Here is a 14645-nt window from a genome sequence, read left to right as displayed (position 1 = left end):
AAATTAAATAGTTCAGACATTCTCAATCCCCTCTTTTAGAAGGGTCAAATAAAACCAAAAATCATTCTGAAAATATAGCAATCTCGTCCACCACACCCACAACACCTCTCATATAAGAGAGCAAAAGTGAGTGATTAGGCACCCCACTAATCTCAAACCTCCTCCAAACCCCTCTCCCAAACGAATAAACCAAAACCAAAGGGCACATCTCCTTACCATGCAACAACAACACAATCTCCCCCACACTATTCGAAGCAAACCTCATGGAACTAGCTTCTCCGATCACCGCCCGCTCCTCCTCCGGCGGCGGCGCCACCGCGCGCCTCTCCCACTCCGCCGCCCTCTCCAGCGTCCACACCTCCATCCCCCACTCCGCCCCTCCCCTTGTAGGAACATTAACAAAAGCCAGCCGCCCATTCAGGCTCATCCACGCCCGCCCCGGCTGATACTCCGACGGAAACGCTATTAACGCCGTTAGCCTCTCCGTCTCCACATCCATCGCGGCGATTCTACTCGCTTTGATACGAGGAACCAAATAGACGGTCCCGTTAACGTGGATAACGGCGTCAGTGTACCCGACGGTGTGTATCTCTATCTCTATCTCTATCTCCCGCCATGAATTATCCACTCCCAGAGTCAAAACCCAAAGCCGAGTAAACATCCCCCCGGAATCATAGTACACTGTCGGCTTAAAAACCTTGTACTTCCCCGAAACGGAACCGAACCCTAAAACCGCCACGGAGGAGATTAGCCGGCCGGGGAGGTTCCGGAAGGTGAAAAGGAAGTCAAAACCCAAGAAACCGCAGCTGAGGTAACGAGTTACCGGATGACAAGTTCTGGGGAGAGAAATACTTTGTCGGGTTTCGAGGTCGAAAACGGCGTCGTGTCCCGATTCGTCGCTGAGCAGACAAAGCTTGCCGTCGGCGGAACTCGAGCCGGCCAGACATACTAAATTTTGTGTGTCCAAACGTTGGGCGGTGTCGGCTTGGAGGTTTCCATGGCTGTCTTCGCTGTAATTCACGGTGTATAGGTTTAGTATGGGGCGGATTCCGGATGGGAGAGAGACGAGGATTGTGAACGCGAATCTTGGCTCCGGGATGAGATCATAGAAGAATTTAGAGGTGCATCTGAATCGCACTGCGGATTTGGGAGGAAGACTGGTGAGAATTTTGAGAAGAATCTCTCGTGGAAGAGAGGTTATGGAAGTAGAAGAAGAAGAAGTTGGAGGGTTATTCATTATCTGTCTTTGAAGTTTGATCTTCTGCAAGTTCAATCGAGAATGGTGATTACAGCTTTTTGGATTGATGAATTTGATGTTTATATAGACTTAGGAGTTATGATATAGTCCGTAGTTGATATCAAGTAAAACATGGAGTCATTGTCTCAATCCTATTATGAATCTATTTGTTAGGTAGCTTGTTCATAAAAGGCTAAATATTTTGTTTGGCATTCAAGACTTAGACTGTGTCCTTGTCCAGAAATGTCAATTTGGCTAGTTCTATTGCGCTATAGGGTTTATCAATTTGGGTTATTATGTCAAATTAATTTGGTTGTCAAAGTATGATGAACAGATACTATATTATAACAGAGTCAGTAGTACTAAAAAAAACTATCATATAGTGTGATAGTATTCAAATTACCATTCCAAATTGGTAATCATATATTCGAACCCTCGATAGTGATAGATACTACAAGTAAAAAATCATGATGAGTATTTCAAAAAATATTTTAAACTTCCAATTATAATAAACTATGACATTTACACTAATAAATTAAAATTATACATAACTCAATCAATCTAAATCTTCATTTCCAAACTTCAACTAAAAACAATTAATATATTTAAACTATAATATAATAATTATAGTAAGTTGCTTTTCATTATTTAGTTTCATAAACATACTTTATTTTGTAATAAATTTATTAACATTTTATTTACAAATTTAATAAAATTACTACAACAACAACATATATCAATGTGAGCTTACAAAAAAATATATCAATGTGAATTCTAATTAATTTTGTATTTTGAATGTTTATTGCATTTCTATTTCTTAATCCAACCAGACATTAATATTACTGCTGCACTACTACTACAACATATATACACTAGCGTTTTACCTATGTGATTCACGAAATAAATTATATTATTATAAATTTAAATAAAAATTTAAAAAATGAAAATATGTTAAAATGTATAATATAATAATGTAGTTACACTTTTATATATATATATATATATATATATATATATATATATTGTCAAGTATTTATTTTTTTATCATACAAAATTAAAATTAAAATTTTGTATGCTTACTATAGTCCCTAACCATGTACATACATAGATTAATTTATAGAAAAATTTACATAATTAAATCAATTTATTCTTAATTGTACTTCATATATATTATAATCCCGACAATATGAATAATAAAAGAACGCAAAAAAAAAAAAATAAACGAAAAAATTATATTTAGAAATTTTTAAAAAATGTAAATTTTAAATTTTTTATAAGTAAATTTAAACTCTAATAAAATGTATTTTCTAGGGGTCTTTCTTCGTTGTTGAGGTTGAGGTAAGGGATTTTAAATTTTAATTCTTAGTTTAAGGTGAGAAATCTTAAATCGGCTGAGGCCCCTTTAACGTTCAGCGGCTTCCCTGCTCGGAAGCTAATAAAAGTGGGTCGTTGAAACCTCCTGCGTGGTAACATTACGCTGTTATCAAAAAATAAAATGTGAAAGTGCCTGAGCTCCCCTTATTCAATCTAAGCTTTATAGTAAGTAAGAGAATTCCTTTCCACGTAGGCATATATATCCAACGAAGTCCGTCCCCATTAACTTTTTATTAAATAAAGCAGCGACCCTTCCGCTATAAGGTCAAATTTAGACTTATTGGTTATTAAATAAAGCATCGACCTAGGAAGAATCTAAGTTCGCCTCGGGCTAGCCCTGTACTCTATTACTTACGCGCGAGGTTTGGAACCCCCTACTAAAGAAAGATACGGACCTTGCTGACCTTTCGGAACAAGGAAAACCCTACATAAGCACATGACACCCTTGAATAGGTAATCCGATTCTAGTTCTAGAGGTTCGGCTTTCAAGACAAGAGGTGGACGCATCAAACCAAATAGAGTGATTCTTTGTGTTCAGCTAATCCAATAGAAAATCATACATAAGACCCGCCCACCCTCAAATAGGCAAATTAGATTCCTCTAATCGGACACAAAAATAAGAAAACAACAAGCAGCTACAAAAGCAGCGAACTTCCTATAAAGATATAAGGCTTTTGGACTTGCTTGTTTGACCAAGGGAACGGATACAGCCTTAGAAAGAACTCCCCACGCAAGGGTTGATTTCTATTACGCCTTCCCATCGGACTCACCTCTTGAAACAGGATATCCCTGTTAGATATTCCCTATTGGATAGTAGTCTTTAGTCAGGAACAGATCCACGTCTAACAGCGTCTGCGGATCAAGCAGCTTTTTCGGATGGTCTAGGCTCAAAACCAAGTAACTAATCTGGAAGCGGATGTAAAGTCCAGGGAGAGATTGGAAATCTTCGATTCATAGATGCTGAACGGCAAACTGAGAACAGAGCTCCCGGCCGACTATTTCGGCTAACAGATCAAGAACTTAAACTTTAAAAGTTTACTCCTTTCCAAATGGCAGGTTAGTAATAGTAATGTGGGAAAGTGGACTAGTACTCCTAAAGTGAGATTCTCCCCTGATCTTCCCCTGGATTGGTGCCCCCCTTCTGCTATAAGGGAGCTGGTTCGGTTTCTTTGGCTTAGTTTGTATCTGTTGAAAGACGGGTTCGGGGAATAGATATAGATACCAGAAAGGCATTTCATATTTCCGTATCTATACATAAAGAGTAACGAATAAGTATATATATTTTCTCTATATGCATAAGGGAAAAGTAAAAGTCTCAGTCTCAAATGATAGATCTTAAAAAGAAGCCCTTGCTTGGTCTGTAGCGGCAGGGGGCTCTGCCCTTGCTGTTTGCTTTCTAGTGAGGGGTCCGGCGTGGGTTAGTTCAAGGGCTTGTCATTGGCTTCGGAGTTAGTCCCTAATCTCTCTATTAAGAGTGGCCCAGGAGATATTCTAAATCTGGCTTCCTTGGGTTAGGAGGGCTACCAAGAAAACGAAAGACTATCATTCCAACAAATTCAAGTTAAAAAGAAGAATTCTCCTCCAACTAGGCTAGGGCGTGGAATTCCCACGAGCAACGGAGCGAGCAAGCAATGCCATTGGAAATGACATGATCCCTTTGAGAAGAATAAAATCTCTAAAGCATGCCTTCGTAAACACTTTAAAATTCTTTCAGGCGATGAACACAGCTTAGGATTGATCCCCTCTCGGGGAAACTCCACAAGAGAAGCGAGGGCGGAACCCTTCACGTACCTGTCGGTCTCTAGGTACTCAAAAGAGGCGACTCCACTTTCTTTTACGACGGAGCTCGTATACTGAATTTCGGATTTCTCTTAAACTCTCTTCTTCTTCGGTTTTAGCGGGGACAGAGGCTTCGGATTCGGCTTTAGCTTCTGGCTAGACCGAGCGCTTTTGGTACGACCGAGCGAGCGTAATATTATATGTATGTCCGTCCGAGCGCCTTTTTTCACCCTTGTCTCAAACCTTTCTCCTTTTTACAAGCCGAAGTCTTCCCTGATGCCAATTGTATAATACATTGTATATGCACACAATATTTATTAATTTGTATTTGGATAAGGGGAACTCTTACATTGGAGTAGTTAAATACTTGACTATGTGTCTTTATTCTGGGATGCCAAGCTTTTATCGATTTGAGTTAGTCCTATCGGGTTGCCAGTCTTATCGATTTGAGTAAATTAAGTTTAAAATTCATGGCTTTAATAACATTACGACTGGATTAACTAAAACTTTTAACATATTCAAATTAGTATTCTAAAATTTCAATTTTAACAAACTATACAACATAAACTTATACATCAATCATTCAATCAATCTAAATATCCATTTCTAAATTTCAACTAAAAATAATTAATATATTTAAACTATAAAATAATAATTGTAGTAAGTTTTTTTTTAATTATTAATTCAAAAAAATATTCTGTAATAAATTTATTCAAATTTTATTTATAAATTTAATAAAAAATTACTAAAGATGAGCTTAGATATGAAATTTCCCATCAAAATTCATAAACGTTTTGTTATGGTAAGCTTTCTATGATCCCGGCCTTGAGAAAGTGAGAAGTATTGGTTTTATTTGACACACCTAGCTGAAAGCTAAAAAACTAGTAGTTAATAAACTAACTAATTGTAATTAAAGTATTTAGTAAAATTAATTGTTGAATTAGTTGATATATGTAAAAAACATAAAAGTATAAACATGCATTAGAATTTTGATTAATGAATGGTAGATGGTGTCATTTTTGTAAATCAATAAAGAAAAAGTAAAAGATGTGAAAAAATCAAAGAGCTTATTTTGAGATATCATTTCAAAATAAGCTAGCTTATTTGTAGTTTAAAATAAGTTATAAAATCTATCACACAGAGTTGTATGCAACAAGTGAACAAGCTAAGCATTGGGTTTTGATATTTGAGGGAGGAAGTTATTAGCTCAAGATAACTATAAAATTGAAGGAAAATATTTAATGTAAAAGAAAATGAAATAGTGAATTGCTTATATTTGGTAATATTGCTAATTGCTTTGAGAGTACAAGAATAAATATGTGAATAATCTTTTTGTCCTTTACAGAGTAGCTTGAATAATCGAGAATAAGAGAAATTATCACACAATTGCTTGAAAAAAAACCCAATCCTTAAGTTGGTCATAATTTCCAATTTTCCATAATATAATTCATTTTGCATTCATCGGACTTACATGAACATGAAATAAATAAACAAATAAAAATTATGTGCATAATGATTTATTGTACTGCGTGGTAAAATTCATAATTTTTCATTTAACATACCAAATTAAATAACACAACAAAACATGCAATAATATAATTTTATTATAACATTAAAAGATAAAATTATAAAATTTGGACTTCAAATTATCAAGATAGAACCTAACTCCATCCCTGGAATAAATAAAATCAAAATTCTTCATTCCAAAAAAGATGCAATCTCATCCCCCACATACACAATACTTCTCCTATATGAGGAATGAAATGAATAATTACAAACTCCATGTATCTCAAACCTTCTCCAAACCTCTCTTCCAAATGAATAAACTAAAAGCAAAGGAGACATCATCCTCTTCCTTCCAATCAAGAAGGCAATCTCCCCAATACTATTAGCCGTAAACTCCATGAAAGTAGCTTCTCCAATCATCTCCCTCTCCTCCAATGGTAGAATCACCGAGTACTCTATTGACCCCTCCAAGGTCCATATATCTATCCTGTCGGGCCAGGGTAAAGGAATCCCAGAGGCCAGGGATTTTCCCTTTTGTGAGTTAAGAATGTTAATGAAAGCTAGGCGACCATTCAACTTTATCCATGGCAACTTTATCCATGGCAGTTGATGCTGCTGTGTGGACCGACACTCGGATGGAAATGGTATGGACCTGATAAAACTCTCCGTTGCAAGATCGATTGCAACTATTTTACTCGAAGAATCAAATAGACTCTTGACCGGGTGAGAGTGACGAGTTATCAAATAGATAATCCCATTAATGCAAATGGCAACCCGGGCGTATCTAATGATGGCGAAGTCTATCTCCCTCCATGACTTATCCACTCCCACGGTTAAAACCCACAACTTATTCAACACCCGCTGGTAACCCGAATCATAGTACGCGGTGGACTTGAAAACCTTGTACCTTCTCGAAACCGAGTCAAACCCCAAGACCGCAGAGGACCAGTTAAGGCTCGACGGCACACGACTGGGCGGCCAACCAATAATGCTTGGCAGCCAAATATGCCGTCCGGTACTAAGGTCGAAGATGGCATTATCGTCCACCAATTCGCGGCTGAGCAGACACATCTTGTCATCGGCGGAACATAGTAAACCTAGTACATCCAAACGCTGGGCAATGTCGGCTTGGAGGTTTCCATGGTTGTCTTCACGGTAACTCACGGAGTATAAATTTGATTCGGATGGGAGAGAGACGAGGATTGTGAACTCGAATCTTGGCTCGGGTATGAAGGAATAGAAGAATTTGGAGGTGCATCTGAATCGCACTGTGGATTTGGCAGGAAGACCAGTGAGAATTCTGAGAAGAATCTCACGTGGAAGAGCGGTTATGGAAGTTGAAGGGTTCATCGTCAGTCTTTTTCAATCGAGAATGACGATTACAGCTTTTTGGGATATTAGGTGTGATATAGTGGTTGATATCAAGTAAAACTCAGAGTCATTGACTCAATCCTATTATAAATCTATTTCTTAGGGACTTTGTTTGCCCCATAAAATTCAGATTAAGGGGAACTTGTATTGATGTTGTCAACACTTGATTATATGTCATTATAGATCTAAGAATATTAATTGAGTCAGTCTATTCGATTTGAATTGTAAGATTTATCAGATTGAGTTAATTATCGTTAAAATTCTTGACTTTAATCTTAAAACTTTATAGCTGACACTAGTAATCAACATAAACTTATACATCATTTAATTAATCTAAACTTCATTTCCAAATTTCAACTAAAATTAATTAATATATTTAAACTATAATATAGTAATTATAGTATTTTTTTATTTTCATAAAAATATTTTATTTTCTAATAAATTAATTAACATTTTATTTATAAATTTAATAAAAATTACTAAAGATGAGCTTAAATATAAAATCTCTATGTACAATTAGTAATACTACATCGTCACCCATTTTGCAAGGGTTTAACTCACTGGTTCAATGGCACCTGGTGTCCCGGTTTACACTCCTACATGGATGATGGGAGTGGGTACATTGTAACAGAGTCAGTAGGTTTGAACCTCGATAGCAGCACTGTCGAATTATACCCAAATTGGACAGATCCCTATCATATCCCTTGTGCACACTGACATTTGGCCCTATATTGAATGTTTATTGCATTTTTATTCCTTAATCCAATCAAACACTAATACTACTACTACATATATGCATATATCAATGTGAATGGTAATTTTGTCTTTTGAATGTTTATTGCATTTCTATTCCTTTTTTTTTTAATTACATTTCTATTCCTTAATCCAACCAAATACTACAATGCCTTTCCTAAATGTATTTTTTACACGGACCCAACAATGAAATTGAATTCCTATTCTATTCCCAGTGGAATAGAATTTCTTTTCTCTCAATTTATTCCATGAACCAAATATATTATTAGTGGTAAGGTTTCTATTACCCCTTGAGAAAGTGAGAAATGTTGTATGCAACAAGTCAACAAGCTAAACATTGGCTTTAGATATTTGAGGGAGGAAATTAGCTCCAAGATATTTAATGTAAAAGGAAATGAAACAATGAATTTGTTATATTTCGCAATATTGCTTTAAGAAATTGAGAGTACAACAATAAGTATGTGAATAAGATAAAAGGTCCCTCTATAAGGTATGGATCAACCTATTTATATAATGAGAAGTTTAATGGCTAATTCAGTAATGCTTCTCATGATCCAAACATTTTCCAATAAAGTGAGTACTTGTAACAATTGTAATGATCGTAAGGGCTATTGATCAGTTATGTTTCTTCGACCTCATATGCCGACCCAAAAAACTAAATCATTAATTGTAGTTAGCTAGTAGTTAGATTGATAAAGAACCTTTTTTTTTTAGTACTACTGACTCTGTTACAATGTAGTTAGATTGATAAAGAATCTTTGAATCTCAATCCAATACAACGATGAATCATGGCGCTTTCATATAGGCGAATGGTTATTATTTTCACTTAAAAATTAACATATATTTATTATACATCAGGCTTACATGAACATGAAATAAAAAAAAAATAGAAATTATGAGCACAATAATGATTCATTGTAGTGATAAAATAATTCATATATAATTTTTCATTTGGCGCCGGCATAGCAAATTAAATAAAATACAACAAAACAATAATCTACTTTTATTATAAAATTAAGAAATTATAAACAATCAAAATTCAAATAAATAAAATTAAAATTCTTCAATCCAAAAAAGTTGCATTCTCTTCTTCTACATGCACAACACCTCTCATATACCAGAGAGAAAGTGAGTAACTACAAACTCCATGTATCTCAAATCTTTTCCAAACTTCTCTTCTAAATGAATAAAGTAAAACCAAAGGAGACATTATAGTCTTCCTTAGAATCAAGAACACAATCTCCCCCATACTATTCGCAGTAAACCCCAAGAAAATAGCTTCTCCAATCACCTCCCTTTCCTCCAATGGCAAACCCACTGTCTGCTTCTCCCACTCCATTGACCTCTCCAACGTCCATATATTTATCTTGTTCGGCCAGGATGTGAAAGCCCCAGAAGGACTAAGAGATTTCGCCTTTTGTGGGCTAAGAATATTAATGAAAGCTAAGCGACCATTCAGCTTCACCCATGGCAGCCACCCCCGTCGATATTGTGGGGACAGACACTCAGATGGCAAGGGTATGTACCTGATAAATCTCTCCGTGGAAACATCCATTGCAACTATTTTTGGTTCAATATTCGAGGAATCAAATAGATTCTTGAGCGATTCAGAGAGTCGAGTCCAGCATCCTGTCATTGATTCAGTAATGAGAGGAATCAAATAGATAATCCCATTAATGTGGACGGCAGTCTGAGTATATCCCGTGATGGTGGACGCGTCTATCTTCCTCCATAACTTATCCACTCCGACAGTTAAAACCCACAGCTGATTCATCACCCGCTGGCGATCAGAATCATAGTACACCTCGGAGTTGAAAACCTTGTACCGTTCCGAAACCGAGTCAAACCCCAAGACCGCACGGCCTGTCGACCAACTAATACGGCTTGGCAGCCAAATATGCCGTCCGGTACTAAGGTCGAAAACGGCGTCGTCCCCGGATGCGTGGCTGAGCAGACACATCTTGCCATCGGCGGAACATACTAAACCTCGTACACCCAAAGGTTGGGCAGTGTCGGCTTGGAGGTTTCCATGGCTGTCTTCATGGTAATTCACGGAGTATAAATTTAATCCGGGGGGTGTTTTGGATTGGAGAGAGACGAGGATTCTGAACGCGAATCTTGGCTCAGGTATGAAGGAATAGAAGAATTTGGAGGTGCATCTGAATCGCACCGCGGATTTGGCAGGAAGACCAGTGAGAATTTTGAGAAGAATCTCTCGTGGAAGAGAGGTTATGGAAGTTGAAGAAGAAGAAGTTGAAGGGTTATTCATCTGTCTTTGAAGTTTGATGCTCTGCAAATTCAATCAAGAATGGTGATTTCAGCCTTTTGCGTCAACAATTTTGATGTTTATATAGGGTTAGGTGTATACAGGAGTTGATATCAAGTAAAACACACAAAGTCATTGTCCTAATCCTGGTTTCTGTCCACAAAAGACAAAATCTTATGATTCAATATGACTCTCATACTAAGACTGTTAGGGATTAATCATGTATGGAATTAATATATTTTGGCTACCATCCTAATCAAATTTATCCAAATCTTAAATTCCTCTCAAATTTTAATTTGAAAATGATACATTTAGTTAAAGTTATGATGTGAACAATTATGTTTGTATTAGAGTTCACAAAATATGATTGTAGGAATACAAGAGTATATATACAAGAGAATCATAAGTAAACTAGGACTGAGAATCATAAGTAAACTAGGACTAAGACTTATAGTATGACTCTATATCATAAGTAAACTAGGACTAAGACTTATAGTATGACTCTATTATGTAGAGTAACTAGGACTAAGACTTATAGTATGACTCTATTATGTAGAGTCACTAGGACTAAGACTTATAGTATGACTCTATTATGTAGAGTCATAATACTCCCCCTCAAGCGGATGGTACGGAAGTAACCTGTAGCTTGTCACGTAAGAAGCAGAACCGAGGACCTGCGAGTGACTTGGTGAAAATATCAGCTAGCTGATCCTTAGTAGAAATAAAGTGCACCTGAATGTCTCCTGCAGCCACTCTGTCTCTCACAAAGTGATAATCAATTTCGACATGCTTTGTGCGAGCATGAAAAATAGGATTAGCACACATATAAGTAGCTCCAAGATTGTCACACCAAAGTTTGGGCACTGGAAGAGGTGAAATTCCTATTTCTCGCAGCAACGAGAGGATCCACAGAACTTCAGCACATACATCTGCAAGAGCCTTGTACTCTACTTCAGTAGAAGATCGAGCAACAGTCCTTTGTTTCTTGCATACCCAGGACACTAGATTGGTTCCAAGAAACACAGCATGCCCACTAGTAGACTTTCTATCCGTAGGACAACCAGCCCAGTCAGAATCCGAGAATGCATGAAGCTCACCTGAACTTGACTTTCGCAATCGCAGACCCAAAGACATAGTACCTTTAACATACCTTAACACACGTTTCAGTTGTTCCCAGTGTGCAGTGGTTGGAGCATGCATGTGCTGACAAAGCAGATTAACTGCAAAGGATAAATCTGGTCTCGTGATAGTTAGGTACTGTAGTGCACCTGCAATGCTCCGGTATTGTGTGGGATCATCATATGGATCTGTACAGGTAGATATTGTCTTTGAAGTCGTAGTAGGTGTAGACACAGGTTTGCAGTCTGTCATACCAGCTCGTTTAAGTATGTCAGTCATATACCTGCGCTGAGAAAGCAACACTCCATCTGCACACTTGACTGTTTCAATCCCAAGGAAAAACCCAGGCTCACCAAGATCTCTAATCTTGAAAGTACTAGAGAGCTTGGAGAGCAAAGCCTCCAATGCACCATGCTCATTGCTCATAACAAGAATATCATCCACATAAACAAGCAGGTAAACAGTAGCCGATCCACGAGAATAATAAAATAACGAAACATCAATTTTAGAGGCATTAAAACCAGCAGATAACAGAAAAGTGTGCAAACGAGTGAACCAAGCCCGGGGAGCCTGCTTCAAACCATACAGGGAGCGTTTCAACAAGCAAACATGATCAGGATGCTGAGAATCAACATACCCTGGAGGCTGACGCATGTAAACAGTTTCTGTAAGATTACCATTAAGGAATGCATTATGCACATCCAATTGCCTGACTAGCCAACCAGAAGAAAGAGCAAGAGAGAGCAACAACCTGACTGTAGTAGGTTTAACCACCGGGCTGAAAGTGTCAAAGAAATCTTGACCCGGGACCTGATTAAACCCTTTAGCCACGAGCCTGGCCTTGTAGCGCTCAACAGATCCATCAGCCTTCCTTTTCGTGCGAAACACCCACTTGCAGCCAATAATATTCATAGACGCAGTGGGAGGAACCAAGCACCATGTCTGANCAACAAGCAAACATGATCAGGATGCTGAGAATCAACATACCCTGGAGGCTGACGCATGTAAACAGTTTCTGTAAGATTACCATTAAGGAATGCATTATGCACATCCAATTGCCTGACTAGCCAACCAGAAGAAAGAGCAAGAGAGAGCAACAACCTGACTGTAGTAGGTTTAACCACCGGGCTGAAAGTGTCAAAGAAATCTTGACCCGGGACCTGATTAAACCCTTTAGCCACGAGCCTGGCCTTGTAGCGCTCAACAGATCCATCAGCCTTCCTCTTCGTGCGAAACACCCACTTGCAGCCAATAATATTCATAGACGCAGTGGGAGGAACCAAGCACCATATCTGATTCTGCAACAAGGCATTGAACTCCTGATCCATTGCCTCCCTCCATTCAGAGTGTTTGACTGCCTGAGTATAACAAGTAGGATCAACAGAGGAAACCTGCACAGTCAAACCCGCAACCGGAGCCACAGACCGACTCCTAGTGGCCATGGAGTGAGACCTCCCCGTGGGACGCACAGTACGACCACGTGGCCGACCACGAGGCCTCTTCTGAGCCACATCAGCAGGAGGCGAGGGAGCTACCACAGATGGATCAGCCACAGGATGAAAAACAGATTCAGCCCAAGGTCGTGCAATAGATTCTGATGGAGCCTGCAAAACAGACTTAGCACCAAAAGGAAACACAGCTTCATCAAACCGCACATGACGGCACACAAAAACTTTATTAGTACGCAGGTCCATGCACCTATAACCCCGAAACGAATCAGGATAGCCCAGAAAGACACATGGAGAAGACCTGTAAGACAGTTTATGACGATTATATGGCCGTAAGTGCGGATAGCACAGACAGCCAAAGACACGAAGAAAGGAATATGATGGCTGAGATCTGTGCACCAAGACATGAGGACTAGAGTTATGGAGAGTATGCGAGGGCATTTTGTTAATAAGGAAAACAGCAGCCTCAAAAGCAAAATGCCAGAACCGAGACGGCACAGAGGCACGAGCCATAAGTGCTAGCCCGGTTTCAACCACATGCCTGTGCTTCCGTTCCACACGACCATTCTGTTCGTGTGTGTACGCACAAGATTGCCTGTGACTAATACCAAGCTGAACAAAAACAGAATGTAACTTTTTATACTCAGCCCCTAAATCAGATTGAACAGCTTTGATTTTACGATTGAAGGCACGTTCAACTAAACATCGAAAACGCTCAAAAACAGAATATAGATCTGACTTTAATTTCATAGGAAAATACCAAGTATAACGAGAAAAGTCATCCACAAATAAAACAAAATAACGATAACCCTCAGAAGAGAGTACAGGAGCAGGGCCCCAAATGTCCGTATAAACTAAATCTAGCACATTCGAACTAACAGAGACAACACGTGGCAGTGGGAAACGTGCAGATTTACCCATTTGACACGCAGAACACACAGTATGAGAAGTTTTATTCGACTCACTAACAGAACAAGACTCCAAGACTCGATGTAAAACACGCTGATGTGGATGACCCAAACGATCATGCCACGTAGACGCCGAAGCACAAGCAGAAATAAACGCGGAAGGTGAACCAGAAGGAACCGGCAAGGTATAGAGCCCACCGGAACTATTGCCCCGTAAAAGAATTTCCTTGGTCCGAATATCCTTCACAACAAAGAAGGAAGGGTGAAACTCAAAAAATACCTGATTATCCGACGCAAAGCGCTGAACGGATAATAAAGAGGCAGAAAGACGGGGAACATGTAAAATATGAGACAACTTAAGAGACCTAGAAGGCGTAGAAATAGAAGCATGACCCACGTTACTAATAAGTAAAGGCGTACCGTCACCAACACGTAAAGTGTCGTTACCACCATATTCTTCAGAAGTAGAGAGGGCAGCTATATCAGGTGTGGCATGATGTGTTGCACCAGTGTCAGGCAACCAGGTATGAGCAGTCACGTTATTCGCCGAATCACCCTGATGAATAAAATTCGCTTGCGGAGAAACAACATAAGGCAACTTGTAACAAGACAAAGCCGAGTGACCAAATGAACCGCAAATTTGACACTGGATGGAAGAGCCTCTGCCACGGCCTCTCCCACCGCCACGTGACTGCCGACCAGAACCGCCGCCGCCGCGCCATGCAGAACCTCCGCGACCGCGAGCAAAACTAGAACCAGCACGGCCGAACGGTGCTCCGCCAGCCGAACGGCCTCCTCCACGACCACGCGACTGGCGACCTCCCTGAGCAGCGAAAGCCGCTGGTGCAGCACCTCCAGGCAATGCGTAATCATCACCGGCGATG

At 39.0% G+C, this 14645-nt stretch overlaps 3 protein-coding genes across 3 annotated transcripts; all 3 read right to left on the bottom strand.

The window, feature by feature from the left end:
* Positions 1 to 61: 61 nt before the first annotated feature.
* Positions 62 to 1237, bottom strand: LOC116024253 (F-box protein At5g62510-like). Its single transcript, XM_031265141.1, has one exon. It carries the CDS (start codon positions 1235 to 1237, stop codon positions 62 to 64), a length of 1176 nt encoding a protein of 391 aa, XP_031121001.1.
* A 4851-nt stretch (positions 1238 to 6088) lies between these two features.
* Positions 6089 to 7246, bottom strand: LOC116024252 (putative F-box protein At5g42430). The gene has a single exon (XM_031265140.1). The coding sequence runs from the start codon at positions 7244 to 7246 to the stop codon at positions 6089 to 6091; it is 1158 nt and encodes a 385-aa protein (XP_031121000.1).
* A 1837-nt stretch (positions 7247 to 9083) lies between these two features.
* Positions 9084 to 14634, bottom strand: LOC116024250 (putative F-box protein At5g42430). The gene is made up of 2 exons (XM_031265139.1): positions 14461 to 14634; positions 9084 to 10310 (listed from the first exon to the last, which is right to left on the bottom strand). Exons 1-2 carry the CDS (start codon positions 14632 to 14634, stop codon positions 9084 to 9086), a joined length of 1401 nt encoding a protein of 466 aa, XP_031120999.1.
* Between the last annotated feature and the right edge of the window lie 11 nt (positions 14635 to 14645).

Source organism: Ipomoea triloba, chromosome 7, assembly GCF_003576645.1.
Source record: "Ipomoea triloba cultivar NCNSP0323 chromosome 7, ASM357664v1".
In the NCBI taxonomy this organism is placed as follows: Eukaryota; Viridiplantae; Streptophyta; class Magnoliopsida; order Solanales; family Convolvulaceae; genus Ipomoea; species Ipomoea triloba.
Note: the sequence above shows the minus strand (reverse complement) of the source record. Positions and strands in the feature narration are given on the sequence as shown.

Bases quoted from the DNA above. Each gene is read 5' to 3' on its own strand.
- LOC116024253 (XM_031265141.1), bottom strand. From the start codon at position 1,237: ATGAATAACCCTCCAACTTCTTCTTCTTCTACTTCCATAACCTCTCTT.
- LOC116024252 (XM_031265140.1), bottom strand. From the start codon at position 7,246: ATGAACCCTTCAACTTCCATAACCGCTCTTCCACGTGAGATTCTTCTC.
- LOC116024250 (XM_031265139.1), bottom strand. From the start codon at position 14,634: ATGATTACGCATTGCCTGGAGGTGCTGCACCAGCGGCTTTCGCTGCTC. The intron at 10,311-14,460 runs GTCGGCAGTCAC...TTGAATTTGCAG, and splicing joins GCGCGGCGGCGGCGGTTCTG to AGCATCAAACTTCAAAGACA.